The 27,822-nt window shown below is 37.7% G+C and overlaps 1 protein-coding gene across 4 annotated transcripts in view; it reads left to right on the plus strand.

Annotated features, from left to right (window-relative positions):
• Window positions 1-9,704: 9,704 nt before the first annotated feature.
• The window catches only part of KIF27 (kinesin family member 27), a 65,901-nt gene continuing 47,783 nt past the window's right edge, over window positions 9,705-27,822 (plus strand). For 2 of the 4 annotated variants that reach the window (XM_031447181.2, XM_064490124.1), the window contains exons 1-4: window positions 9,705-9,834; window positions 14,271-14,655; window positions 19,708-19,908; window positions 23,026-23,984. In XM_031447181.2, coding sequence (XP_031303041.2) covers window positions 14,358-14,655; window positions 19,708-19,908; window positions 23,026-23,984 — 1,458 coding nt within the window. In that variant the 5' untranslated portion in view covers window positions 9,705-9,834; window positions 14,271-14,357. Of the gene's footprint in view, window positions 9,835-14,270; window positions 14,656-19,707; window positions 19,909-23,005; window positions 23,985-27,822 lie in introns of those variants that run through there. The other 2 variants (XM_064490125.1, XM_031447184.2) reach the window with 2 other exon arrangements.

The raw sequence follows: 27,822 nt of genomic DNA on the forward strand, positions 1-27,822 counted from the left end.
CCTGGAATGGATTCTTTCATTAAAATAGAATTTACCACGTATAATTTTAAAAGGTTTACAGTGAGTTTAATTATTTACTTTATGTTGCAGAACTTTCATTACCTCTCAGGCACTCATTTCCCACCTGTACCGCGACCTTCTAGCATAATGTTGATTTTTGTTAGTTAACTACCTATGAATTTGTGTGAATCAGAAAAAGCTGTCCTTTCTCCAAGTCCTTACTGCCATCTGCTGGAAAGTTTTTGTAATAACTTTACACGTTACAATGACTGGAAATGTGAATGGGGACCCCTGGAGTCTTGTAGTGCACAGCTTGCGCCACCAGAAGTAGTGGTCCTGTGTCTAGCCCTCCCCTGTGTGACTCAGGGGAAGGTGATCTTGTCCCCGGGTCCAGAGGTAGACCTGAGTGAATTTGAATGGTTTCTTATTTGTGATTATCCCATTCTCTGCCTGTGATTGCTTTAGTAATGGATATATAATCTAGTTTTGGCCAGTGGCAGTGTAAGGGAAGTATGCAGGGAGGCTTATGGGAAAAGGTTTCTTCACTTTTAAAGGGACAGAGGAGAAGGTCCATCTTCTTACTCTGAGCAGTGCTCTGTCTAAACACAATACCTGAAGCTGTAGTAGCCACTGTGTGGGGCCAGAGCCCATCTTACCTACAACCTTCGTTCCTGAGCTAATGAGCACATCACATTATGATTGCCATCATTTTGAATTAGTTTTCTGTAATTTGTAGAAAGTATCATAGCTAATGGTTTCCAATTTAACCCGCTTTTATAAGGCTCCAGGAAGCGAAAGTCAAATGATTACCCAGACCTCAGGCCTCACCCGACCCCTCTTCCTGCCGCCCTTCCTGCTCCTCTCCCTCTCTTGCCCACCCCTGTGCCCTTTCTCCTCCTTCCTCTCTTTTCCCTCTTCCCTCTCTTCCTACCTCTCCCTCTCCCATTCTCTCCCCTACCTCTCCCAGCCTCAGCCAGCTCTGGGCTTCCTGCTTTCCTCATTTACTGCTCCATTGTGTAAAGCACAGGGAAGGCAGTTCCAGGCTGTATGGTGCTCTTTGATGTCCAAAACCCAGCTGTCTTTTCTCTTGTGCCACTAAGCATAGCCTGAACTCATCACCGAAGATGTCTGTGTTCTAATCTAGGCAGCAAGGTTGAAGAAGCAATGAAGTGAAGCATGCAAGGTTGACAGGAAGGGTCTAGCAGCTACCACGTGCGTTTTTGCTTTCATTTCACTGACTAGAACTTGGTCACATGACCACAACTAACTGCCTGGGTGGCCAGGAAAGTAGTCTCTATTCTGGGCATTGGGTACCAGCTAAACTATTCAGGGAGTGTGGATGGATATTGGGAAATGGCAAGTTTTCATCGCCATGCATGGGTTTTATAGTTTTTATACCTGATATAGTCTAAGAATTTAAGTTAAATAACATTTCACCTGATGGTTTTAACAGCCATTGATGCTCCTCTTCCAGGAGCATCCCTATTATTTCATTAGGGATTACAAATGTTTTAATTCTAGTATTCTTAGTTGTGTGGGTTTTGCGCAGAGATAACTTCTCTCTTGTTGAATTTCGGGGTAGACTGGGGAACATAATGAACTTGGAGCCAGCTCCTGAAGTTCCAGAAGATAAGAATGTAGAAAGAGGATCTAGAAAGGTTTTTGGTTGTGTTGATTTATTCTGCATGCTGATCTCCTAAAGACGATCGATGAAAATGTGCCCAGCTCCTGGAGCCCCCGATCATAGCCCTTCATTCAGGGAAGTCCTTTATTTCTGTCGCTAAACCAGCTCCCTAGCAGAGATTAAACACTAGTTCTGACTCCTTGGTGACTCAGTTTCCTTTAATAGCTTTTACTTTGTGACAGGCTCAAAAAACCATTTTGCCTTTTTAAGAAATTTAACATATTTCATTAATTCTTCAGGACTGCCTCCATCTATGGACTCAAGTAATTTAGCTGTGGTACCATGTCAGTGTTCTCCAGGTAAACAGGTTGGGTTAATTACTTGCTGCAGCATAGGGTGTCTCAGTAAGAGGATGACTTGAGGGAGGGTCTAAGGAAGCAGATTCTCTCTGGATTGGATGCTGTCGGAAAACAGGGGCAATTCTACCTTTGGTTGTCTCAATAAATCTTACCTGCTAGGAGGGCAGGCTGGAGCAAGGGAGCTGAAATTGGTAAAAAAGCAGCAGTCACTCATTTTAGCCAAGATAGCAGGATGTACTGTGTGTGTGGCACAGAGGCCTAGACAAAGTTATCAAGTGGCCTTATTTTGTCTCACTTCACTAAGGTCCCTGAGTAACCTTGTCTGAGATTACATTCAACAGGAGAGTAACATAGCATAGCTGGGAGTGCCCGGCCCGCTTTTGTCAGGGGCTGCTTTTGTTCATCTCTCAATCTTTAATTTCCCCCTGATTATCTGGCACTGAAAAAGTCAATAGATTTCATTCAGGTCAATTCAGAAATCAATCAATGTATTCCTTCACTGTTTCTCTCCCCTGAAGCTGAATTGGCAATGGCTTAATAATCCAGTTGAGGAGAGACAGGTTTAATGAGCCATAGTATCTGACTTGAGGCAACTACATCTTCCTTTTCCTTATAACTCTATGACCCAACTGTCTCACAGTGTGTTTACATCACTTTTTTCCTTCTTTTTTTACTTAGGTTTACTTATTTTTTTTTTAAGAAAAAAAATTTATTTCAAATAGATTCGGTGTTATGCATGCTATAACAAAAGCTGGTTATAGCAGACAGTGTCATTTCAAACCTTGCATTGATATATAAATTAGACATTATTGGGAATGATTAATTTCTGGTAAAATGTAGATTCATTCCAACATTATGCCGCACCATTCACCGTAGAAGCCATCAAAATATCGTGGCCAGTACAATCAACAATGGAAACATGTCTGAGTAATTTGAACTTTCCTTTGGTCCCTGGAATGTCCGTAGGAAACTCATTGGGTGTATTACTTCCACAGGATCTATAACATTCTGGCCAAGGACAACTTGGGTCATCAGGTTTCTAAACCTTAGCATTAACATAGCCAAGTTTGTAACATTGCTTTCTAGTTCACTTTTGAAGCTGACAGTGTGAACTCCAGAAATAGCTTTTGCAGTCATAGATTTCCCATGAGCTACGTGACCAGTTGTACCTATGTTAATTGTGGCTTGTCTGCTGATAACCTGCTGTGAAAGTGGTGTTAACTTGGTAACATCTAAAGTATAGGATCTTGCCGAGAAAGATGTGGCTGCCTTAAAATCACATCAACCTCACCACCACCACCCCACCCCCATCTTGCCTGGAGAGAAAGGAAGCCGATTCTTTATCCTCAGCCCTTTGGTAGATGTTATTGCCAAAGACAAAACCTGAACAAGTAAGGAAATTGATGTTATTCAGTTAATTGCAATAAGAGCACCCCAGATCCAAAGACTAGAGTTCCTTGGCAGGGGGGTGTTGAGAAGTAGACAAGTTACATGTGGGGGGATTTATGGGTGGGGTTTTGCAGTCAGGAGACATCTCAGTTCACTGAACAGGAAATGTTTATCTTTGTGTCTAGCTAGTTTCAGGCAGACAGATAGTTCTAATATTAGCTAATCATTCACAAGACAAAGAATGAGGAATTGGAGAGTCTGTGTCTGGTCTTGTCAGCAGGTTTAGGCGAAAGAGGGAAGATCTGTGTTTGGCTTTGTCACAGTCACAGGTCAACAAGGGAGACATGAGAAAGAGTCGACACTTAGTCTTATCTAAGTCACATAGAGAGGGTGGTCCTTTGGGGTATACCATTTCCCAGAACATAGAAGGGTGGGGAATTTCAGAAAACAGAAGGTTGGAGGGATTTCTTAATGTCATTTCTTAATTATGTTCCAAAATTACAGAGCTCAGATAAAGTTCAGTATGGTCACCATCAACCCCTTCTCATGCTCGTGCATTGGTTGGCAACAAAATAGGCTGCCAGGATCTAGGCAGCATTTTTATCTGTTCATTCATTTTATTTGCTCCCCAAACCATGGGAAGTAATGTCCCTGAAAATAAAGAAGTCCAGAATTGTGAGTCCTCCACAGTGTAAAATGTCCCAAGTAAAGATCCAAGGGTCTGGGCTGCCCTAAGGGGAATCAATGTATGCTCACTGCCTTGGTTTTGTCATCAACTTTTGGACAAGTCAGTTAAAATCTCTATGCCTTTTAAATTTACATATGAAATAGGGTAATCTAAGCCTGATTTTCTCGTTTTGGTTCCAATATTCTTTTTGTATCATTTTGTAAAATATATGCATGTCTCAAATCATTTATTTATAGGATGAGATAGGATGACATTGTGATAGTTAATTTTATGTATCAGCTTGGTGCCCAGTTGTTTGGTCAAACACCAGTTTAGATGTAGCTGTGAGGATATTTTTAAGGTGTGATTAACATTTATAGTCAATAGACTTGAGTAAAGTAGTTACACTCTGTAACGTGGGGGCTTCAACCCATCTGTTGAAGGCCTTAAGAGCAAAGACAAGTTTTCCAGAAAAAGAAACAACTCTGATTAAAGACTGAAACAGAGAGACTCTGCTTGACTTTCCCACTTGCTGCCCTACCCTGCAGATTTTAGACTCAAGACTATAATATAACATCAGCTCTTACCTGAATTTCCAACTTGCTAGCCAGCCCTACAGATTTTGGACTTACAATCTCCCACAATCACATGAGCCAATTCCTTAAAATAAATCTCTCTTTCTCTCTCTCTAGGCGGATGAATGGATGGATGGATGGAAAGATAGACAGATATAGATTATAAGTCTATAGATAGAAATATATCTATAGGTAGGTCTCTGCATTCTATTGGTTTTGTTTGTCTGGAGAACCCGAATACAGGTATGAATAAATAATATGGCAAAATAACTTTTGTCTAACTCAAGGATATCAGATATAAAGTAAAAAATTAATAAATGTATAATGGGACTAAATAACTTGTAAGGTTCCCTCAGGTATAAAATTTGCTGACCAAACAATTGAAAGCTTGGGGAACTTATTACTGTGGCAGTCATCTAAGTTTCTCTTTTTCCCATGCACTACATTCCATTTTTTTCCTTTTCCTTTCTGTTTTAATTTCTCGCATTGGGTTAAGGATATTTTAGTTTTAAATGAAAGAAACCAGATGGAAACTAGCTTAATGAAAAAGGAAATGTAATGATAAAAAAAAAAAAAAGATAAATCCAGGGAAAGAGCTGATCTTAGCAATGCCCAGTTATATTCCACGGATTAAAATGCACAGAGATCACACTTTGTATTTCTTTTTGCCCTATTGGAAGGGATGACTCTAGTAGCTAGTGATTACAGGCAAGAGTGCCAGTCTTTGCCAATAGCCCATGCAAAAATCTGCCACTTGGCTGTTGTGCCTGGCTTGAGTCCCAGGTCCCCAGCCAGGGGGCCTCGGGCAAGGGCCAAGTGATTGGCTGGCTTACCAGGTGGAGCAGTGGCAGTTCTTGAATAAATTGAGTTGTTCTGTTTATAGAAAGGAAAAGAGATTGTAAGCAGCCAAAACAACCTTGTCTCCTACATCTTTATATGATCAGAATTCTTCAGTAAGTGGGGGGCATATCAAGTTGGGAACTGCTGAAGAAGAACTAGGAAAGGGGTAAATCTGTATTCTGAGTTGGTCTAAGGAAAGAACTAATCCAGTTTCCTGTCTGGAGGTGGGAAAAAACCTAATAATGCTCTCCCTTCCTTCACTATTTCTATTTCAACATTCTCAGGATAGACTAAGGATTGGCTGGCATATGAATTAATCAGTATTCTTTGTTTGCTGGAATGGAATTCAATTATTAAGACTCAATAACTTTGATGAAGTGTGAATTAAAACGAAAAGAAAAAGGTCACAGACTTTGGTTGATAATAATGTGCCCATGTTGTTTCATCAGTTGTACCAAATATGCCACACTGATGAGTGATGTTGAGGGTAGGGGAGTATATATGTGTGGGTGGGGAGGGCTATGTGCAAACTGTGTTATATGCTCAATTCTGTTGTGAACCTTAAACTGCTCTGAAAGAATATAAACTCTATTAAAACAAAAAAAGAAAGTCTTAAGAAAAAATTTTAATAATGCAAAAAAAAAGAAAAAGTTCACAATGGTATTTAATAAGAAGTCTAGAAATACTCTGAGGAGTGAGCATAGTATTTGGAAAGCAAATAAAAAATATAAAATGCTATGAGTTCATAGTCACCCCTCCTACACCAAATCCAAAAAAAGAAACTTGATTGACTTTGGAGTTTGGTAGGAATCACTTCGTTATTCTCAAATTGATAAATAAAAGAGAAAAAAAATCAAGCATGGTTCCTACCGTTGCTGCATGAAATTAACTGCATTTCAGGATAACCTGATAGAGGGAAAGCTCTTCTTTATAGAACAATTCTGGCTAATAAATGCAGAAAGGAATATTAGAACAGTAGCATTTTGGAATACCTAATGAAATAATAGACCTGTAAAATCATCATCAGTCTTTGTTAAACCATAAGGTAAAATGCTGATGGGGAAATTTTAAATGGATGGATTAGGCTGAAAGCACCTGAACTCACTAATAATCTTAACATCACTAAAAGTGGGATACTCAGACATTATGTGCTTCCTGGTATGTTGCAATAGGAAGTACACAGCCCTGTCTATTATTCTTGCCGGAAAAATTGAACCTGAATCTAATCAAGAATCTAGATCTACAAGTTTACAGGAAATGTAGGAAAAAGAGTAACAAGTTAAATGACAACACAAAGATGCAATCGCCAAATCTAGAATATGAGATGTTCTACAATACAAATGGCACGGTTTCTTCAACAAATAAGTGATTTTTTTTTAAAGATAAGGATCAGTGAAGATGTGGAGAAATTGGAACACTTGTGCGTTGTTGGGATTATAAAATGGTGACACTGCTGTGGAAAACAGTATGGCAGTTCCTCAAAAAATTAAAGATAGGATCACCACACAATCTAGGAATTCCATTCTGGGTATATACCAAAAATAATTGAAAGCAGTATCTTGAACAGAGAGTTATACACCTTTGTTTCTTTGCAGCATTATTCGGAATAGCCAAAAGTTGGAAGCAACCCAAGTGTCCAACAAGAGATAAATGGGTAAACAAAATATGTTATATCCGTACAATAGAACATTAGCCTTGAAAACGAAGGAAATTCTGACATATGCTACCACATGGGTGAAACTTGAGGACATTATGCTAAGTGAATAACCCAGTCACAGAAGGCCAAGTACTATATGATTCCACTCATGTGAGGTACCTGGAGTAGTCACATTCATAGAGATAGAAAGTAGAATGGTGGTTTCCTGGGGCTGGGAAAAGGGGTGAATAGGGAATTGCTGTTTAATGAGTATAGAGTTTCAGTCTTGCAAGATAAAAAGAGTTCTGGAAATTGGTTGAACAACAATGGGAACATATTTAACACTATTGAACTGCGTATTTTTAAATGGTCAAGATAGTAAATGTTACATGTATTTTGCCACAAGTTTGAAAAAGGAGGCAGGTAACATTAAAAGAGAATTAAGGGGCGTGTCAACCAAATGCTACACGTGGACTATGTTTGGATCCTGATTTGAGTAAATATAGGGGGAGATAGAGAGACAGAGAGATGAGGTGTATTTTAGAAAAAGCTTTAGCTCAGCTCAGTGTTTAGGGAGCAGTGTTGACCATGTCATCTGACACATATAGGCTTCAGTCTTGCCTCTGCCACTTACCAGTCCTGTAGCCTTGAGCAAATTGCTTGTTTTCTGTTTTTTATTTTTTACTTCCATAAATATTTATTGCATCTCTACAATGAGCTTAATATTTACTATGTATTAAACACTATGACTGTGCTCAGCAATGGGTACATAAAAATAATATATGGTCTCTGCTGATGCTGGAGAATAAAATGTGACGCAAAAAATAGTAGAGATGAGTCTAGAAAGGTAGTCAAAAAGTAGATTATGGGAGGCCTTGTATACCATATCAAGAAGACTGTACTTTATCATGAAGAGCCATTTTATCTTTGTTATAAAGTGCCAGGAGGTTCTTACATTTAAAAAATTGTCCTCTACATTTATAAAAATAGTGTGTTACAAGTTTTTAAAATTTAATTGCCATCCGAACTGAAAAATCTCAATGGAACTTTCTTCTGAAAATTGTCAAATGGATTCAAAAGTTCTTCTGGAAGAGAAATGCCAAGAATAGTCAAGAAAAGAGGACAATGAGGAACAGCTTGCTCAATTCCCAAAATATACAGTAGAGCTATAGTAATTAAAGCAGTGTAGTACTGTTACAGGAATAAACTGATCAATGCAACAGAACAGACCCCCCCTCAAATAAACTCATGAATATTTAGAAGTATGTCCTATTGCACTGACTCTAAGAATTTTTCATATTTACTTGAGGCTGTATGAACCAAAATATATTTTCTTAGTCAAGATAATATGACTTGGCATTTTTATTACTTGTAACAAAGCATTTTAATGATAAACTTTTCAACATTTCAACTGTCTTTTTTTTCCTTAAGTAATCCAGAATTGTTTTTTGTTCCTTGAATCAAGACCCAAATTGATTAGATTATAAATGACCTGAATCCAGTTTTGATGATGGTTATTTTGGTGAATTTTGTTGAATATTTTTACTGTTTTGTGCTTTTATACATGTATTTCTCCTCTGAACAAAACTGAGAAAATTGTCATCACCATTCTAGCTACCTAATAATTTCTGAGTCCTTACTGTTCTATGTGCTTTACAAGAGAGAATTACTGCTTTTTGAAGATGCTTAGATTGTGCTACTAAAAATGGGAGGCATTGAGGCATTTAAAACTAAATTGGAAAAGTTAAATGTAAAATTACCATATGATCCAGCAATTCCATACCTAGGTCTATACCCAAAAGAACTGAAAAAAGACATTAAACAAATACTTGTACTTGGATGTTCATAGCAGCATTATTCATATTAGCCCTAATGTGGAAACAACCCACATGTCCATCAACTGATAAATGGATAAATAAAATGTAGTATGTCCATACAATGGAGTATTATTCAGCCACAAAAAGGAATAAAAGTCCTGATACATGGTACAACACGGTTGAATCTGGAAAATATTGTTTAGCAAAAGAAACTAGACTCAAGGTCACAAACTGTAAGATTCTATAAATAAGATGAAATACCCAGAAGAGGTAAAGCCATAGGAACAGGAAGCAGCTTAGTGGTCGGCAGTGGCTTGGGGAGAGAGGAATGGGGGTTACTGCTAACTGGTATGGGGATTTCTTTTTGGGTTGAGGAAGATGTTCTGAAAATAGAGGTGATGGTTGCACAACATTGTGAATGTCTAAAGCCGCCACTGAATTGTACACTTTAAAGTGGTTCATTTCATGTTACGAGAACTTTACCTCAATAAAAATAAACAGAACTGGTAGCTAATATCTTGAAAGCAACGTGAATCTTTCTCCTATTCATCTTATAAACTCAGGGAGAGTTACTTCGGCTCAGGACTTTGAGGGGTCCCTGGGTATTTACTTTGGAGGTAATCTGGGAGGCGGGCCTCCAGGCGGCGGGCTCTAGGCTCCTTCCTGATGGGGCAGGGCGGGGCTTCGCGGGGAGGGGCGGGGCCTAGCCTAGCAGGGCAGGGCAGGGCGGGGCGGGGCCGGGGCGGGGCGGGCTGGGCCGCTCCGGGTCAGGGGAGCGGCCAGACGCCTCAGCCGCGGGCTTCGCCCGTTGCCGGGAGAACCCGGGGCAACAAAAGGCGCCGGCGGCGGCTCTAGCAGCGGCGCGGCGAAGCGGAGCCGAGAAGTCCTGCGCTGCTCTCGCCGCCAGAGACGGGCTTCCTCGAACCAGTGAGTGAGTGGTGGGCCGGCCGGCCCCGCCCCCGCCCTCCGCGCCCTTGCCCCAAGCCCGCCGTGGGAGGAGGGGGCCCGGCCGCTGCTGCGTGGCTCCGGGGGCGGCGGGGACCCCGGCGAGGCCCAGGACGGCCCCCGGGGGAGCCTGGGGTCGATGCTGGGACCCCCGACGAGCGGCGGGGGGAAGTTGGTGCCCCTCGAGGTAGAAGGGCCTGGGGAATAGGGACGCGCGGGAACTCCAGGCCGAGGCCCACTGAACCGGATCCTGTGTATTTCTTGTGTTCATACTTCCAGCTGCGGGACCTGAAGAGGGATGGGACCGTCCACCCTCCTTGGGGTTTCGTTTTGTCGCAGGCCTCTCCTTTCCGTTGCGGGTGTTGAAACTTCGGTGCATTCTAAGCGCTGCAAAAGTCTGAAAGCCTCCTTCCCTTAGAGCAAGTGATAATTGAGAAAGGAGTACTCAGATTCTTTTTTTGAAACATCTTTCAAACAAAACTTTGCCTTCTCCAAGTTTTAAAAGCTTTGCTTTTTCCCCCTCTTTACTTGCTTTCTTCTCCATCTAGTTCTTTATGCATTTGGGACCTTTTCCTAGATCCTTATGAGATTCACTATCCATTTGCCAGAAAGTTTCTCACAAGAATATTTATTACTAACAAACCACGATTTTTAGACAATCACTACTTTTTAAAAGACAAGGATAGCAACGGAATTTGGAAATACCTCTTTCTGATCAATGACATGGCATCAGGGGTCAAATATTTCTCTTTCCTTTGCTCAGATTTCAAAACTCCATTGAGTATGCCAAAATATTACCGTCCAGATTTCACCCTTCCTTACCTTTACTGGTGACGTTTGCTTCTGATGGCTGTAATTGATCAGAATCTGAAGAAGTGCTATTTTTTTAAGCTTCAATTCTCGTATATTAATTTTTTTGCAAGGCATCTGCTTATTGTCGCTTTTTAATAATTAGAGTAGGTGGATTTCAATTGCTTTTGTAGCCAGATTGTTCCTATTAAGAAAACCAAGAAAGTAAAAACATGTTACACTTGGCGTCTTTTATTAGCAATTTCGTTGGGAGTAGTTAGGTTTAGTTTAACATAGACCATGACTTTTGTTTTAATATGATGATGTTAGTGGCTAGAGTCCCAAGTTAGAAAGCCCACCAAAAGCGTGGGTCCTTGCTTGCTGGTTGAGAAAGAATTCTCAGCAGAGGCAAAGGGAAAAAGGGAAAGCTGCTTTATTGCTCAAAAAAGGAAAAGAGGCAGAGACCCTTGAAGACACTCAAGTGGAGGAGCTGTGAGCTCAGGTGGCTTGACGTAAGAACCCCTACTTTGGGGTCTCGGCTGGGTCCTTTTATCTGTCTTCTTTGGTGCTTCTTGTTTTCTTTTCCTTGGCAGTTTTTTCCTGCTTGCTTTCCAGTTTGTTCTGCTCTGTGGAACAAACACTCTGCAAAAATAAGATCAGGTAACTAGGGACCCTGGAACAATGTGATTAAGCTAGGCTGAGCAAGCAAAACCCTTGAACAGTGTGGTTATATATATTAAATTGAGTCAGGGCTTTGTGTTTCCACAAAATAGCCTTTTCCATTACTCAAGCGGAAGCATTTTCTAGGGCCAGCTATAGGTTAATTTTAAACTTTAAAGAAGTCGGTGAACAACAGGTCTGAGTTTCAATTACCTGGTTCCCTGCCTCCCTCAATGGTGTTAAAAAAAAAAAAAAACTAAACTAATCTTTATGATGAAAACTGTAATATAGGTGTTCAGAGACATCTGGAGGAATCAAGTCATACTGTATCCCTGTAGTTTCTTTGGAAAAGTTTCCAGTACCAAATGACTGTAGAGTCCTTTAGAATCCAAGAAAAGATTTGCCATGTTTATGAGTACTTTTTCAGTGTAGAATTTCACTAAAATGATTAAAACTGCCAAGGTTAGGTGCATCTCTTTGTTAGCCATTAAAGGTAGTTTGCTGACTCTGTTTTGGGATTTCACAGCCCAGGGGAGCTGATATTTTTTTACTCTCAATGGCCCCTTACTAGTGTGATGTAAATCTTTTCTGTTATTGTGAATCTTTTCAGACTATCTACTCACAAAATTATAAATGCACAGTACTGGTGCAGAGTTTTTTTTTTTAAGGCTAGTGAATATTCAGTATGCCTTAATTAACATTTCCATTGCAAATAGTGCTGAAAATATTATTTTATTTATTTCTTATTGACGTATAGCTGATTTACAGTGTTGTATTAGCTTCGGGTGTACAGCAAAGTGATTCAATTACACATATACATATATATTCTTTTTCAGATTGTTTCCATTATAGGTTATTACAAGATATTGAATATAATTCCCTGTGCTATACAGTAGGACCTTGTTATCTGTTTTATATATAGTATCTGTTAATCCCAAACTCCTAATTTATCCCAATGCCCCACCACTTACCCCTTTGGTGACCATAGTTTGTCTCCTATGTTTGTGAGTCTATTTCTGGTTTGTAAATACATTCGTTTATGTTATTTTTTTTTAGATGCCACATCTTAAGAATGGGGTTGCTGGATTAAATGATGACTCAGTGTTTAACTTTTTGAGGAACTGCCAGACTGTTCCAAAGCAGCTGCATCATTTTGCATTCCCTTCAAGAGTGTATGAGGGTTCCTTACCCTCTACACTCTTGCCAACACAAATTATGATCTGTCTTTTTGATTATAGCTGTGTTAGTGAGTGTGAAATGGTATCTTATTGTGGTTTTGATTGCATTTCCCCGATAGCATCATAGCTAATAATGTCGAGCATCTTTGCATTTGCTTATTGGCCATTTTTATATCATCTTTGAAGAACTGTCTTTTCAGATCCTTTGCCCACTTTTAAACTGAGTTGTCTTTTTACTATTGAGTTGTAATAGTTTTTTATATGTTCTAGATAGTAATGCTTATTAGATGTATAACTTGCAAATATTTTCTCCCACTCAGTGAGTTGTCTTTTTACTTTTTTGATGGTGTCCTTTGAGGCCCTAGGCTTTTAAATTTGATTACATCCATTCTATCTATTTTTCCTTTTTGCTTATTGATTTTGGTGTCATATCTAAGAAACCATTGCCAAATCCAAGATTACAAAAAGTTACTCCCATGTTTTAAGAGCTTCATGTTTTCAGTTCTTACATTTAGGTCTATGAACCATTTTGAATTAATATGTATAATTTGTCTATGATGTGTGGTCAGAGTTCAATTTCACTCTTATACATGTAGATATCCAGTTGTCCCATGACCATTTGTTGAAAAGACTGCTCTTTCCCCCATTGATTTGTCTTGGCACTCTTGTCGAAAATCAGTTGCCCATAAATCTGGGGGATTATTTCTGGATTCTCAATTCTTTTCCATTGGTCTTTAAGTCTGTCTTATGCTAGCCAGTACCACAGTCTTGATTACTGTTGCTTAGTTTCAAAATTGGGGAAGTATATCCTCCAACTGTGTTCTTTTTCAGCATTGTATTGGCTATTCTACGTCCCTTGAATTTCCATATGAGTTTTATGACCAGCTTGTCAAGTTCTGCAAAGAGGTCAGCTGGGATTTTGAAAGGTGTTCTGTTGAATCTTTAGATCAATTTAGGGGATTATCGCCATTTTAACATGTTAAGTCTTCCATGAACATTAGGTGTCTTTCCATTTATTTAGATCTCCTTTACTTTCAACAATATTTTGTAGTTTTCAAAGTGTAAGTTTTACACATCTTTTGTTAAATTTGTTCCTGAGTATTTTATTCTTTTTAATGCTATTGTAAGTGAAATTGTTTTCTTACATTTATTTTTCAGGTTGTTCATTGTAAGTGTAGCTGCCAATTTAATTTTTAAAGTATTTATTCCACCAGAGATATTCAGAAATAAGTACAACATAATTTAGGAGTAGAAAAGTAGTTTTTCTGTTAGTTTTGATTATTTTTGAATAAAAATTTTGGTTTAAATTTACATTAACTTACAGAAATCCTTAAAACTATTTTCGCGAATTGATTTCTAATATTTGTGACAAAAAGATTTTATTTTTCGGTACATAGCTATAAAAGTTAGTACAAGGGTTTGCTTTTTAGTACTTGTGTACATGTGTACAATTACCCAGTTATATCCTTGCCTTATTTTTCTAGCTCCCCAGTTAGCCAATATTTAGATGAATGAGCTGGAAATGTATTACCACTATAGGAGAAATGCCATAATGGAATTTCATGCACTTAAAACTTTGCTTCACCATACTCTAACTCATGGCTCCCATACTCTAGATTATTTTGCAGCAAATCTGTAAAGTATAGGGATACTTTTTCAAGACAGAGTTCATCTTTGTAGCTCTCTTATATTGGAACAAAACCTGCTCTAATTGACTTTGCTTTAGAAGATGGTTAGTTTTTTGGGATAGAGGAGTTGATAATTAAGTTTTGTTTTTGTTTTGATACACAGGGGTCCAGATCTTACATAAAATGGATGTTTCTCACACTAGATACTGAATATTAAGTAGAAAATCTATTTAGTAAAATCTAAGCTGCCATGGAGGAAATACCAGTAAAAGTTGCTGTAAGAATTAGACCTCTGCTGTGCAAAGAAGTTCTTCATAATCATCAAGCTTGTGTGAGAGCTATTCCAAACACCCAACAAATTATCATTGGGAGAGATAGAATCTTTACTTTTGATTTTGTTTTTGGCAAAAATTCCACTCAAGATGAAGTTTATAATACTTGTATAAAGCCACTAGTGTTGTCACTCATTGAGGGCTATAATGCAACAGTTTTTGCCTATGGACAAACTGGATCTGGGAAGACATACACCATTGGAGGAGGCCATGTTGGTAAGATTTTCATACTCTTTGACTTTTATTTGAGACACTAGAAAGAACCTAAAATACTACTGTGCCTGACACATAGTAGGTGCTCAGCATATTGACCGAATGAAATAATGAATAGGGTAATCAGATGTGTTCAGATCATCTTTGAAAGATTTGGTTTTAAATATGGAAGTGCCATTAAACAATTTATGATTATATTTGCTTGAGGAAAGAAGTTTAAGACAATGTTCAGTGTTCAGCCCTTCTTGTGTCTCCCCCCCCACCCCCTGGTTTTGTTGAGCTGTAACTGACATGTAATATTGTCTTAGTCCAAGGTGTACCACATCATGATTTGATGTATGTATATATTGCAAAATGATCACCAGGGTAAGTTTAGCTAGCATCAGTCATCTCACATAGCTACATTTCTTTCTTGTGATGAGAACTTTTAAGTTCTACTCTTTTAGCAGCTTTCAAATATACAGTATAGTATTGTTAACTATAGTCATCATGCTGTACATTACATCCCCAGGACTTAAGTATCTGATAACTGGGAGTTTTTACCTTTTGACCGCCTTCACCAATTTCCTTACCTGCCAACGTCTGCCTCTAGCAACGCTTTGTCATTTTGAATAGAATTTAAAATAGAAATGAGTTAACATGATCAGGTTCCGCATCTTTTAATATTGTAAATGTTAAGAGTCTTGCAACCAGGACTTAGAGGCAGTAGGAGAATTTTATTATGTAGTTTAAAGTGTTTCTTAAAAATTTTCTAGTGAGATTTCTGTTTTATTTTTTAAGCATTATTGAGGTATAATTGACAAATAAAATAGTAAAATACTTAAAGTGTACAGTGTAATGATTTGATAAAACTGAAACTGTGAAACATGTAGTTAACATATCTAGCACCTCATGCATACATACAGATTCCTATTTTAAAAACTGAGCATTTGAGATATACTTTCTCTTGCTTATAATTCTAGTTTGGAAAGATGGAATCATAGGATTTCCTTTAGACCTGGAAGGAACTTTGGAAATCATTTTTCTTCATTTATAATTGAGGATTTCCATCCACAGAGCAATGAAGGGCTTTCTCAGTTAGGTGACTGCTGACAGAGCTGGGATTGAAAGCCAAGTCCTCTGTTGAGATCATTTACTATATTGCTTTTTTTTTTTTTTTTTTACTAAAAGCAAATTTTGGAATGCTGTGCATATTTGTTATTATTTAAATTATCATCAGTGTTCTGTGTATGTGTAATGACTCAATGTGTTTTCCTCTTTCATGCTTCTGAAATAGAATATGTGACTTTCAGAAACATCTCTCATTACATGCAGGGATTGGTGGGGAGGGTTAGAGGGTGGCTCTGTGGTTTGAGGAAGCCCTTATTCTAAAGATTCTAAGTTTGTAAGTGCCCAGTACCCCCTCTCCCTTCCCGATTTTTAGAATCACTGTTATTACAGTATTAAGAGACTATAGATGCTAGATTATTTTAGGGTCTCAAAATTTTTTAAATTCAGTTTTTCTACTACAAGTTGTGGGTTTTCTTGAAAAGTGTAACTTTTTTTTTGATTGGCAGATGTTTTATGATCTTTAAGACTCAGTTTATTCCTTTTACTCATAGGAGTCTTAAAATTTTCAGAGCTTCGTGACTGATTTATGGCTATATTGTTTTTTAAGGGGCCATGAATGCAATTTTAATTCCCTAAGGGAAAAAGTTATTCAAGTTATCTATAATCCTAAAATATTTTAACTGCTGTAAAATATTTCATGCCAGAAGAAATAGATCACCATTAGGAACAGTTTTTGATGTTTTTTCCTCTACTTTTTAAACAGATTAATGTTCATTGTAAAACAAATTGCAAATAATGCTTAAGAAATCAAGTTAAGCAAATGAAAGCTCTTCTCATTCCCAGGAAATAATGTTCTAGAGTCCTCTAGACATATTCTAGGCATATTACAAGTACTCACACATGTAGTTTTTGTTTTGTTGTTGTTATTTGTTCATTTAATGATGTATTTAATACCTAAAATATGCCTATTTTATATTCCTACCACCAATATACAAAAGCCATTTATTTGCTTATATCCTTGCCACTTACTGGAAATCATGAACCCCCAATTTTTTTTTTTTTTTTTTGCCATGTGATAGATTGAAAAATCACACTTTGTTGTGAAAAATTGCACTTTGTTGTTTGAAGTTACATTCCTTGGTGTATTTGTGAAAATAGTATTTTCGATTTCCCAGGTTGTCTGTAGGACACTAATTCTGGTTCAGTCATCTGCTTTTTGATTATTGACCATGGAAATAATGTTTTTTCCTCCATTAAGTAATCTATTGAGCATTTGCAGTGGCTAGGTACCATACAAGACACTGTGGCAGAATGAAAATCTCTTATTTTTCAATATGATGCTTATTTAAACTAATATTCATTTCCCTGCCTTTCAGAACCTTGGATTTACCAACTTTTACTAGGTATAATCTTCTCTAAAAACTTCTGTTTGCATACTCTTTAAATAGTTTATAAAGCTAAATGGTGGTTGTTGAGGTGTTAACGTTTACAGTTTCTCTCTGAAATAGTCTGTTTCAGGAATATAAGTGTGGCATTGAAAATGTGATATTTAGGTTACTAAAATACATGTTGAAACTTTTAATAAATATTGTAAGTATTATTTGAAGTTCACCTTTCTGATGTGTTCTGAATGAATTATTGTGGGTTTTCATCTGTTGAAGTGGGAAGTAAATGAACTATTTCTGGTCAGTCTTATATTCTGGCTAATCTAGAATGCGTATATATATATACTGGAGTTTACAGACAGTACTATTGGCTAGTTCTTGGAAGTTCTCCAAGAGGAAATCTTCACTTTGCTTCACACTGGAAAAACCTGCAGTTTCCTGTACCTGCCACACGATGGCAATCCTGCATCTTAAATTAAGTGAAAGGCAGTCCAAATTAATAAGGTCCAGCTTTTCAAGGTGTTTGTTGCCAAAAATCTAAACGTTTGTAATCTTCGACTGAGAAGTAAGTTGTTTTTAAGGTTCATTTATAAGCCACCTTTTTGTGGCTTGGACTATATTTTCCATGGAACAGTGCTAAAAATGGTGGGCAGATTTCTAAACTGGCCTACAGAAACTTATTTACCCTTAAGTCCCAATTTATTCTTTTACTTACTCTAAATTTCATCTTGTAATATTTTTTACTATTTTAAAAATTGCAGTTAAATAAATAAATGTAAGACAAAATTTGGCATTTTAGCCATTTATTGCAGTAAATATAAAATTCACCATTTTAACCATTTTTAAGAGTATAGTTCTGTGACATTAAATACATTCACAGTGTTTTGCAGCCATCACCACTCTTCCCAAAATTTTTCATCGCCCCAAATAGGTTTGTACCCATTAAGCAATAACTCCCCTTCCCACCATCCCCTGGTAATCTCTAAGTTTACTTTCTTTAGCTGTGAATTTGTCTCTTCTAGATGTTCACAGAAGTTGAACCATAAAGTATTTGTTCTCCCAAGTCTGGCTTTTTTCATGTAGCATAAAGATTCCAGGGGTCTCCTCCATGTTGTAGCATGTACTGGAACTTAATACCTTTCTATGGCTGAATAATATTCCATTGTATGTCCAAGTCACATTTTGTTTAACCATTCATTTGTTGATGGACACTTGAGTTGTATCCCCCTTTTGGCTATTGTAAATAGTGCTGCTGTGAACATTCAGTATCTGAGTGTCTTATGTGCATTCATAATATTACATCTGTGTTCCGAGTTATGGAAGTGACAGAGAAGAAGAGGCAGTGATGGATTTCATCCAGCCCTATGACATTAAATACCTTCTGTATGTAGCTAGCTGACTTCCAGTTTTTTACCTCCAGTTCAGACACTGTCTTGAACTCTGGTCTCATATATCCAACTGCCTATTCAGCCTTTCCAGTTGTATCCCAAATAGATAGCTCAAGATTAATAGGTCAAAAAATTATCTCTGCCATTTTCCCCTTAAACCAACTCAACACCCACTCTTCCCCGTGTCAGTTGATGGCAACTCCCGTGGCTCAAGACAAAACCTTGAAATCATCCTTGGCTCATCACTTTCACATTCCACATCCAATCTGTCAGTGAATCTTAATGGCTTTCTCTTCAACATAATCTGGAATCTGGTCAGTTCTCACATTTCCCTTGTGTGAGCCTCTATCACGTGCATCCCATCCCCCAGCCCTCTTAACTCCTGGATTACTGCACTGGTCTCCTAAGTGGTCTCCCCGCTTCTACCCCTGCCCTTCTATGATCGAAGTAAAACCTAGCAGCCAGAGTGGTCTCTTTTAAATCCCAAATTACTGCTCTGCTCCAATTGCTCTCATCTCAGGAAAAAACCTGAAGCTTATCATGGTCTACCAAGACCTACATGCTCTGATTTCTGTCACCCCTCCGACCTCATCCTGTCACTCTCCCCTTGCTCCCTCTGCTCCAGCCACATGGCCTCCTTGTTTCCGGATCACACCAGTTTAGCACCTTTGCACTTGCTGTTCTCTGTCTGGGACACTCAGATACCAGCCTGGCTCCTCTGCCACCTCTTTCAAGTTTCTGCTCAAATGTCAGCTTTTCCTGATGCTCATCGTGACTTTCCTATTTAAAACTGCAAGCACTGCCCACCTAAATACAGTCACACTTCCAGTCCCCCTTACCTTGCCCTATGTTTTCCTCCAGGCAAGCTTACTTAACACTATTTTAATGTACCATGTAATTCACTTACCAGTTATTCTTTTTTTGCTGTTGTCTGTCTCTCCTAGTACAGTTCCATAAGGACAGGGATTTTTTTCCCCCGTTTTATTCACTGATGTTTCCGGGGGTCCTAGAATACTGCCCGGTACATAGTAGGTACTGTATAAATATTTATTGAGCACATGAATACATTTTGAGTAAGGGCATGCATATGAAAACTTTTGCCTATGAATTTATAGCTTTGGTTTTTAAATTTTTTTAAATAGAAATTTAAGAAAATTAATTTATGGATTGTAAATTTGTTGATTGTAGCTTTTCTTATAGTTTCAGATATGCTTTTTTTCCTAAATTTTCAGCTTCAATTGTGGAGGGTCAAAAGGGTATCATTCCTCGTGCTATCCAAGAAATATTTCAAAACATCTCTGAAAATCCTAGCATTGACTTTAATGTAAAAGTGTCTTATATAGAAGTATACAAGGAAGACCTAAGAGATCTTCTAGAATTGGAGACATCTGTGAAGGATCTTCACATCCGAGAAGATGAAAAGGGAAACACAGGTAAAGTAGCTTGCTTAATTGAAAGCCTTCATTAGCAAAAGAATTTGATTTAATTCAGATTCTGGTTATATTCCAAAGATTGTTTTAAGTCAGACATGGATGTAAAATGGATTTGTTTTTACTTTTAAATTGAGTAGTTTATTGATTACCAATAGCAGTTTAATCACCCAAGTGAAAAATAAAGTTTAGACTGGCTGGTAAGATGGACTTATTAGGGTGTAATTCAAAGTATAGTTAACCCTTGAACAACATGAGTAAAGGGGTGGTGGCAGATCAGGCCACCAACCCTCCACGCAGTCAAAAATCCAAGTATAACTTACAGTCTGCCTTCTGTATCCATGGTTCTGCGTGGGTGGATTCAGTCAACCACAGGTAGTGTAGTGTAAATGCTGTAGTATTTACTATTGAAAAAAATTCGCTCAAACCCATGTTGTTCAAAGGTCAGCTATATTTTCTATAATTATCCTCCACTTTGGGCTGTCCTCAAGAAAGATTGTGACATTGTGACATAGGGTAAATTAACTTTTATACTTGTTTTCCTTCCAGAGTTACTGTGAGATTGGGGACGGCTTCTCCCTTTGGTGTTCCAGTTGATCCAGAACTCTCTCTTTCTCTTTGATTTTTGTCCCAGCACACCTATCACTTCCTCTTTGTTTTTTGTTGTTGTTGTTGTTGTTAATTTAGGGTTTATGTGTTTTGTTTTCTCCTTTGTATTGACATTTTACCTGTCCTTTGTTGTGCTTCTCAAGGTCTGGCTTTTCTGTGCTATCAACCTTGTAATCTCATTAAATATGCATTTGTTTGGCAATGGGAGAAGGTTAGAATGGGGAGATCAAAATACAGATATTTTAAAGAATAACTCTGCTTTTCTGATTTAAAAGGTCATATGTTCAACATAGAACATTTTGAAAACATACTAAAGTCTAAGGAAGAAAGTTAAAGGTCATCTTTAATCTCAGAATACAGAGATCGCAGCTTCTAATTTTGGTGTGTTTTCTTCCAGATTTCTTTTTCTATGCACATCCTATTTTTTAAAAATATACTTGCAAACTCATGTATAGCATTTCATCTTATTTTTTCATTTAGTATTTATATTGTAAGAATTTTCCACATTATTAAGTATTTTTCAAATTTATGACTCTTCATGGTTGTGTAATTTATCTTCTGAATATATTATAATGATTTATTTGGCTGATGGTCCATTGTTGGACATTTAGGTTGTTTTCAGATTTTCACCATTATTAATAACAATGACTGTTCTTGGATGTCTCTTCTCCTAGAAAACACATTTAGTAGAACCTTAGCAGTTAGGAAAGTAAGTTGGTTATCTCATTCAACAGCAGCCTGCAGGGGGCAGTAAAGCTTGTCTCCTTATAGGCCCTGTCCTGGCAGCCCTGGTGTTCCTGGGTGTTTGGGGTTTTGATTTGTTTGTTTTATTAAAGTATAGTCAGTTTACAATGTTGTGTCAATTTCTGGTGTACAGCATAATAGTTCAGTCATACATATACATACCTATATTCCTGGGTGTTTGAAGAAACTGGTTTTGTTTTGTTTCTTAGAAAGAAGGCTAACGTGGTTTATGGTCTTGTTAGATAATTTAGTATAGTTTATCTTTTCTGGACAGAAGTCAGACTGATGTTTTGAGCTTCTGTATCTTATGAAATGTAATTATCAAATGTTTTTATCTTTTACTAAGAGTTACAGAAGTAAAATATGCTTATTGTAAAATAGTGCAGAAGTATACATTATCATACTCATAAATATAATGACGGAAATATTCCACAGCTGATAGCAGTCCTACAGAAATTTTTGTAGGATGTAACAAACTGTCACAAGACAAATTGCCATATACCTTATAAAATGTCCTACTCAGAACAGAAATGCATTTGTCTGACATATTTATTGAATTCCTCTGTGTCAAGTGGTGGGTGGTATCCAACCTGGATGCTGCACAAATAACATTACCTTGGAAGCTTTTTAAGAAATACTGGTTTCTAGGCCCCACTTTTTAGAGATTCTGATTAATTAGTCTAGGATGGGGCATGGATGTTGGTACTTTACGTTTTAGAAAGGTCCCAAGTGATTTGCAGCTGGGTTTGAGGACCATAGATAGTATTAAGCTATAGCCTAACATTAGAAAAATTTTATACAATAGTTTTATTCTGATTTATGATTACCTTGTTATATTTTATAATTGCTGACAGTTTAGCACTTTCTGTAGTACAGGTATTTAGAGCTTTAAATGAACTAGATTGTTTAAAAATGTGTCATGGTGGAAACAGTGCAAGCAGAATGACTACTTTTCAAAGAAACGATGGCATGACAGGATAGATTAAAGAGGAAGCATGACGCTGTCATTTTTGAGCACAGGCTCTGGAGATTGCTATGATTCAAATCCCAAATCCACCTACTCCTTTTTGAAATATTTTTGTATATGGACAATGTGGGTTAGTAACCTTAGGTTATTTTGGGTTCTATTCTGCCATTAAAATAGAAACTTTTTTTGCTTTTTTTGAATTGCCATCTCATTGTTTACCTTGCACTCTGATGTTATACAAGGCAAACCTGTTTTTATAATGAATAACCAACTTGATACTGACATTTTCATTTATCATTGGTTATGTACCACAAACCTTCAACCTCAGGATGGCTTGAATATTAATGAAGCACAGAAGAAATTAATTTCCTTTAATTAATCTACTACTGACTAATTCTTTTGAGTTATATATTTAGTTAGTCTGTTCATTTAATTAATGTGTTGGACTCTACAAATCAAAATAATTGAATAAAGAGTTTTTCTTTTGTCAACCATCTTGAAGAATTGAGAGTGATGTGTGATTCCAAAGACACCAGGTTGTTTGAAAAGGCATGTATGTTACATCTTACAGAATTTAAACATCAAAATGACTGCTGTCTATTAAAATAGTCTGGTTAGAAGATCATCTAAAATGATTTAATGATGTTGCTGATTTTACTGTTGTTTGAAATGCTGTTGCTTTTTTTAAATGGACTGTCTTAGCTGGGCAGTTTAGCAAACGATAACTATTGTGTGGTTAATTTAACTCTACTGGATTTTGATTAAAACTTGGTTTAAAAGCTTGCTGTTGCTATTTTAAGTGATTGTTGGGGCCAAGGAATGCCAGGTGGAGAGTGCAGATGAAGTGCTGAGTCTCCTGGAGATGGGAAATGCAGCCAGGCATACGGGTACCACCCAAATGAACGAGCACTCCAGTAGATCACATGCAATTTTCACAATCAGCGTTTGTCAAGTGAAGAAAAATATAGAGGCAGCCGAAGATGGATCGTGGTATTCCCATAGACATATTGTCTCAAAGTTCCATTTTGTGGATTTGGCTGGGTCAGAAAGAGTAACCAAAACAGGGAATACTGGCGAACGGTTCAAAGAATCCATTCAAATCAACAGTGGGTTGCTGGCTTTAGGAAATGTAATAAGCGCTCTTGGGGACCCACGCAGGAAGAGTTCTCATATTCCATATAGGGACGCTAAAATTACCCGGCTTCTGAAAGATTCCCTGGGAGGCAGTGCCAAGACTCTCATGATCACTTGTGTCAGCCCATCCTCCTCGGATTTCGATGAGTCCTTAAATTCTCTCAAATACGCCAACAGAGCACGCAACATTAGAAACAAACCCACCTTGAACTTCAGCCCCGAGTCAGACCGTATGGATGAAATGGAATTTGAGATTAAGTTGCTTCGAGAAGCTTTGCAAAGCCAGCAGTCTGTTAGCAGCCAGACTAGCCAGATGCACCGAGAGGAGACTCCTGATAAAAATAAGATCCATTCTCTTGAGGAGCAAGTAGCTCAGCTGCAAGGAGAATGTCTGGGTTACCAAAACTGTATAGAGGAAGCCTTTACCTTCCTGGTGGACCTGAAAGATGCCGTGAAACTGAACCAGAAGCAGCAACACAGACTGCAGGAGTGGTTTAACACGACCCAGGAGATCAGGAAGGCGATTCTCACCTCATTCAGAGGGAGCCAAGGCGTAGGAAACCTGGAGGAAGGACCGCAGCATATTACAGTTCTCCAGCTGAAGCGAGAGCTTAAGAAATGCCAGGTACTTAGACACTGCTTTTGTAAGTAACTTGTTTAAGGACTAAATGCATTTGGGCAAGTAAGAGTCATTTGGGAATTTCAGAAATTCTTAAAAAAGATTATGTGTAAAATCTCACTTGCCTTTACTCTGTTTCTTTCTCTCTTCCCTTTTCTGTTGCTCTCTCCTCATAATTCATACCTGTCTTGGCTTGTCCTTCTTTCTCCTTTAAATGTATTTTGTTATATTTATTAAGTAGACTTTTGTAGACCTGGTCATTCGTTTACAGGATGAAAGGAAACAGTTTCAGAAACAAAATTAAGCCAAACTTTACTGAGTTTTTATCCCTCTGTGGGTCAATGATTCTTGAAAGCAAAACATACTTCATCCCTTGAGTTTGGAGTATTGATTTCTTTTAGACAAAAAACAAACCATTGTATTTGATAATATTTAAGGAATGTAGGTATGTACATGTGTACATATTATGTATATTGACTCAAGGATTACATTTCCCCACTCATTATTCAAAAAATACTTACTGTATGAAGAGTATGGGTCACTGGGGATGTAATGGAGAATAAGATACCTAGTTCTGTTTGCGTGGAGTTTATAATCTGGTGGGCAAATGGATATCCTACCATTTTTTAAGAATAGGAAAACACAGTTAAAAACAAAGCTTTCTAAAAAAAATTAAAAAAACAAGAAACAACAACAAAGCTTTCTAGTTAGAAATCTTACCTCAGTACCTTTTCATATGTACTGAAGCCTCTATTCTAGCAATTCTCTTTTTCTTTACAGTCTTCAAATTGAGGTTCCCTAGAGAGCTTTTGTTTATGTGGGTTTTATCTGTTGATATTTACCATTATTAGAATTTAAAACAAATTTAAACTATTAATTCACTCAGAACTAACAATGATAACCTGACTACATGATAGTATAAAGAGTATTTTTTCATGAGAAATAACTATTTCCTAAAACTGAAAGAATTTAATAGGAGTGGAATTGTTTTGCATTTTTGTAAATCTCTTTTAATGTCCGACTTAATAGAAGGCAGGTGGGTTTTTGTATCTGTCAGCATTCAGTTTGTTGAAATATATTTTTTTAGTTGAAGTGTATGAAGAAAACCAGCCCCATCTAGATTTGTAGTTAGAAGGGACGAATATTTTAATGACGTTTTCAGATAATTGTGGATATTCTTCTTTGACATTATATCAAAACTCAACAAGTAGAAATTTCCTAAAGGTTACTTGGCAGTGTGGGATTTGAAGCCATTCTGTTACATTAAGATTTATACATTAAAATTCACTGATTTTTATCTTGTACTTTGAATGGATCTTTTATCCACATGTGATTTTAAATCATGATGCATTGGTCACTTGGAAAATATTTATTTACTAAGTTATGCAGATCATTCAAATGTTGACATATTTCATTATACAATATCAAAAAGTCACATTTACTTATAGCACCACTGATCTCACCTGCAAAATCTTTAAGTATTGTAAGCTGTGAAGTTTACAGTAGCAGAAATGTTTTCCAAAATTCTAATTTTTGCATGAAACTTGAATTTTATCATTTGGAGCAAATACTGGTTATTTGTTTTCCCCGAAATGACGGTTTTGTCACATAGCAAGTGTGAATAACCGTAGTTTGTCTGTTGTTCTTTAGAGTGAAAATAGCACCCTTTGAAAAATCTGGCTAGTTCAGCTCAAACACTTGCATACAGTCTCTTGCCCCAGACAACTATCGCTCTTCATATATAGCAGAATTACTTTATGTATACCTCCCATTTTGTCCCATAGAATACTTTAAAAAAAGTATGCATGGGTTGGGATTTAATAAAGTAATTTTTATTACTTCATCAAGATATTCTTAAGTGAAACTGGCATTTGCTGGTTTGTTCGTATTGTGAGTGCACAGCAGTGAAGAATGCAGTGACTTGCAGTGCAGTTTGGTGACACTTCCCTTATTCATACTAGGAGCCAGCAGTTTCACCCATCATTGCTTTTGCATCATCAGTGCCAATGTTAACGTGGTGAAAAAGGCAAATACCGTTTTAGTATAACTAGGAAAATAGTTTTGACCTCACGAACACCCTGGAAAGATCTAAAGTTCATGCCAGAAGGGTCACACTATGAAAACTGCTGCTCGATTACAAAGCTTTGATATTTAAATATAAGCATATAAAATAATACTTCTAAAAATCATGGATCCTTTTAAAGGCAGTAACTCTGCCCTGCCTTTCTCCTAGATAGAGCAGGCCTGGCCCTTCCTTTTTGGTGTAAGAAACTGGCAGAAGAGGGAGTACAGGTAATAGGTACTTGATGGCAGTTGGGGACAGGAAGCATGCTTCTGAGGTGCTGGTATTGGAAGCCCCAAAAACCCACCTGCTTAGGGGTGAGTGGGTAGTAACTTCCTCTCTCCATCTGTTGGAAACTAACCATGCTCTAGATTATGTAACGGCCTTGATGAAAAATGGTAAAATGGTACCACGGTCACATTGTTTTGGGGGAATTCCAGGTTACAAAAAGCAAACAGGTTTCTTAATCCCAAGACTTCTGAGAAATTTGGAAAGTGTTAGTGTATATTGAGTCTCAAAGTGAGAAACATAGCATTCAGTGTTTCCTAGTTTCAAAAAGTGAATTCCCTTTTTCGGTCTACAATCTTGCAGGACCAGTCATCTTTGGATACCACTGAACAGCAAATAGAGAAATGATTGCTGTCATTCCTTGCCCCATGTGTCTCTTTAAAAAATTGTTTTTAAAATTTTCTTTTCTATTCTTTTTTTCCTGTGAGAGACAGAATATCATAGTAGTTAAGAACACAGGTATCAGACTCCCAAGGTTTGAGTTCCAGCTCCTCCGCTTATGGGCACTCTGACCTTAGACAGATACTTAACCTCTCTGTGCCTCAGTTTCCCCATCTGTAAAATGAAAACACTAATAATAAGCTCCATGCAGGGTTGTTGTGAAGGCTGTTAGAGCACTGTTAGTTCCCATGAAGTGATGAGACGATGTCTGAGCTGTAGTAAGGGACAACACATGTTACACATGTTAGCTTATTGTGATCTCTCATTTATTTTTCACCTGCCTGTGCCTAGGTTATACATCGGTGGTAGCTAAGGGGTTGGACTCAGTAGCCGTAGGTAGGGCCACGTGCCAGGCATTCTGTGGAGGCAGCTCGATAAACTCATCTGCTCAGGGAGTCAGTGGGTCTGTGTGCTGAGAGGCGTGGACATTCTCTTTGCTCAGCCCTGCTCCCTTGGGCCTAGTAGGCAGGCAGGTGAGTATTTTAAAAACAAATTCCTCAGCAAGATGAGATTGTGGGCCATCTCGCAGGCAGAATAAGAGCTGGACTTTTGCTAGACCAATGTCATTTTGAAGTTACTGTCTTCTCCTTTTCAGATACTGTCAGATAGTGTTGTAAGCTTGGTTTTTTACCACTCGTCAATTAGTGGAATGCTCCATCCTCTCATAAATACCTCTTAGAGGACTTTGTTGCTTTTTAACCCCAGAATTTAAACACAAGAACACTACGTAAACATGAATATACTCAACGGATAAACACTTTTAAATAAATAATAAACAATAAAACTGTAGTTTATCAAGCGTATATAAAAATATTTAAATATGCAGCACTGGGAGAGCAATTACATTTTAGCTTCTCAGATGGACAGTTAATTGCCTGTAGAAGAGGAACTTAACTAATGTGAATTACAGTTATATCTTACTTTAAAAAGAGGAGTCACGTAGGTTATATAAACGCACAGAGTTCTAAAGTCCAGGATCATTTGGTCATTTGAAGAGCCAAGCAGAGAAGAGAAGGATCTTGCCCAAAGCCCCAAGGGGAGGCTGTGGTAAAA

This window comes from Camelus dromedarius, chromosome 10 (assembly GCF_036321535.1).
Source record: "Camelus dromedarius isolate mCamDro1 chromosome 10, mCamDro1.pat, whole genome shotgun sequence".
Taxonomy (NCBI): domain Eukaryota; kingdom Metazoa; phylum Chordata; class Mammalia; order Artiodactyla; family Camelidae; genus Camelus; species Camelus dromedarius.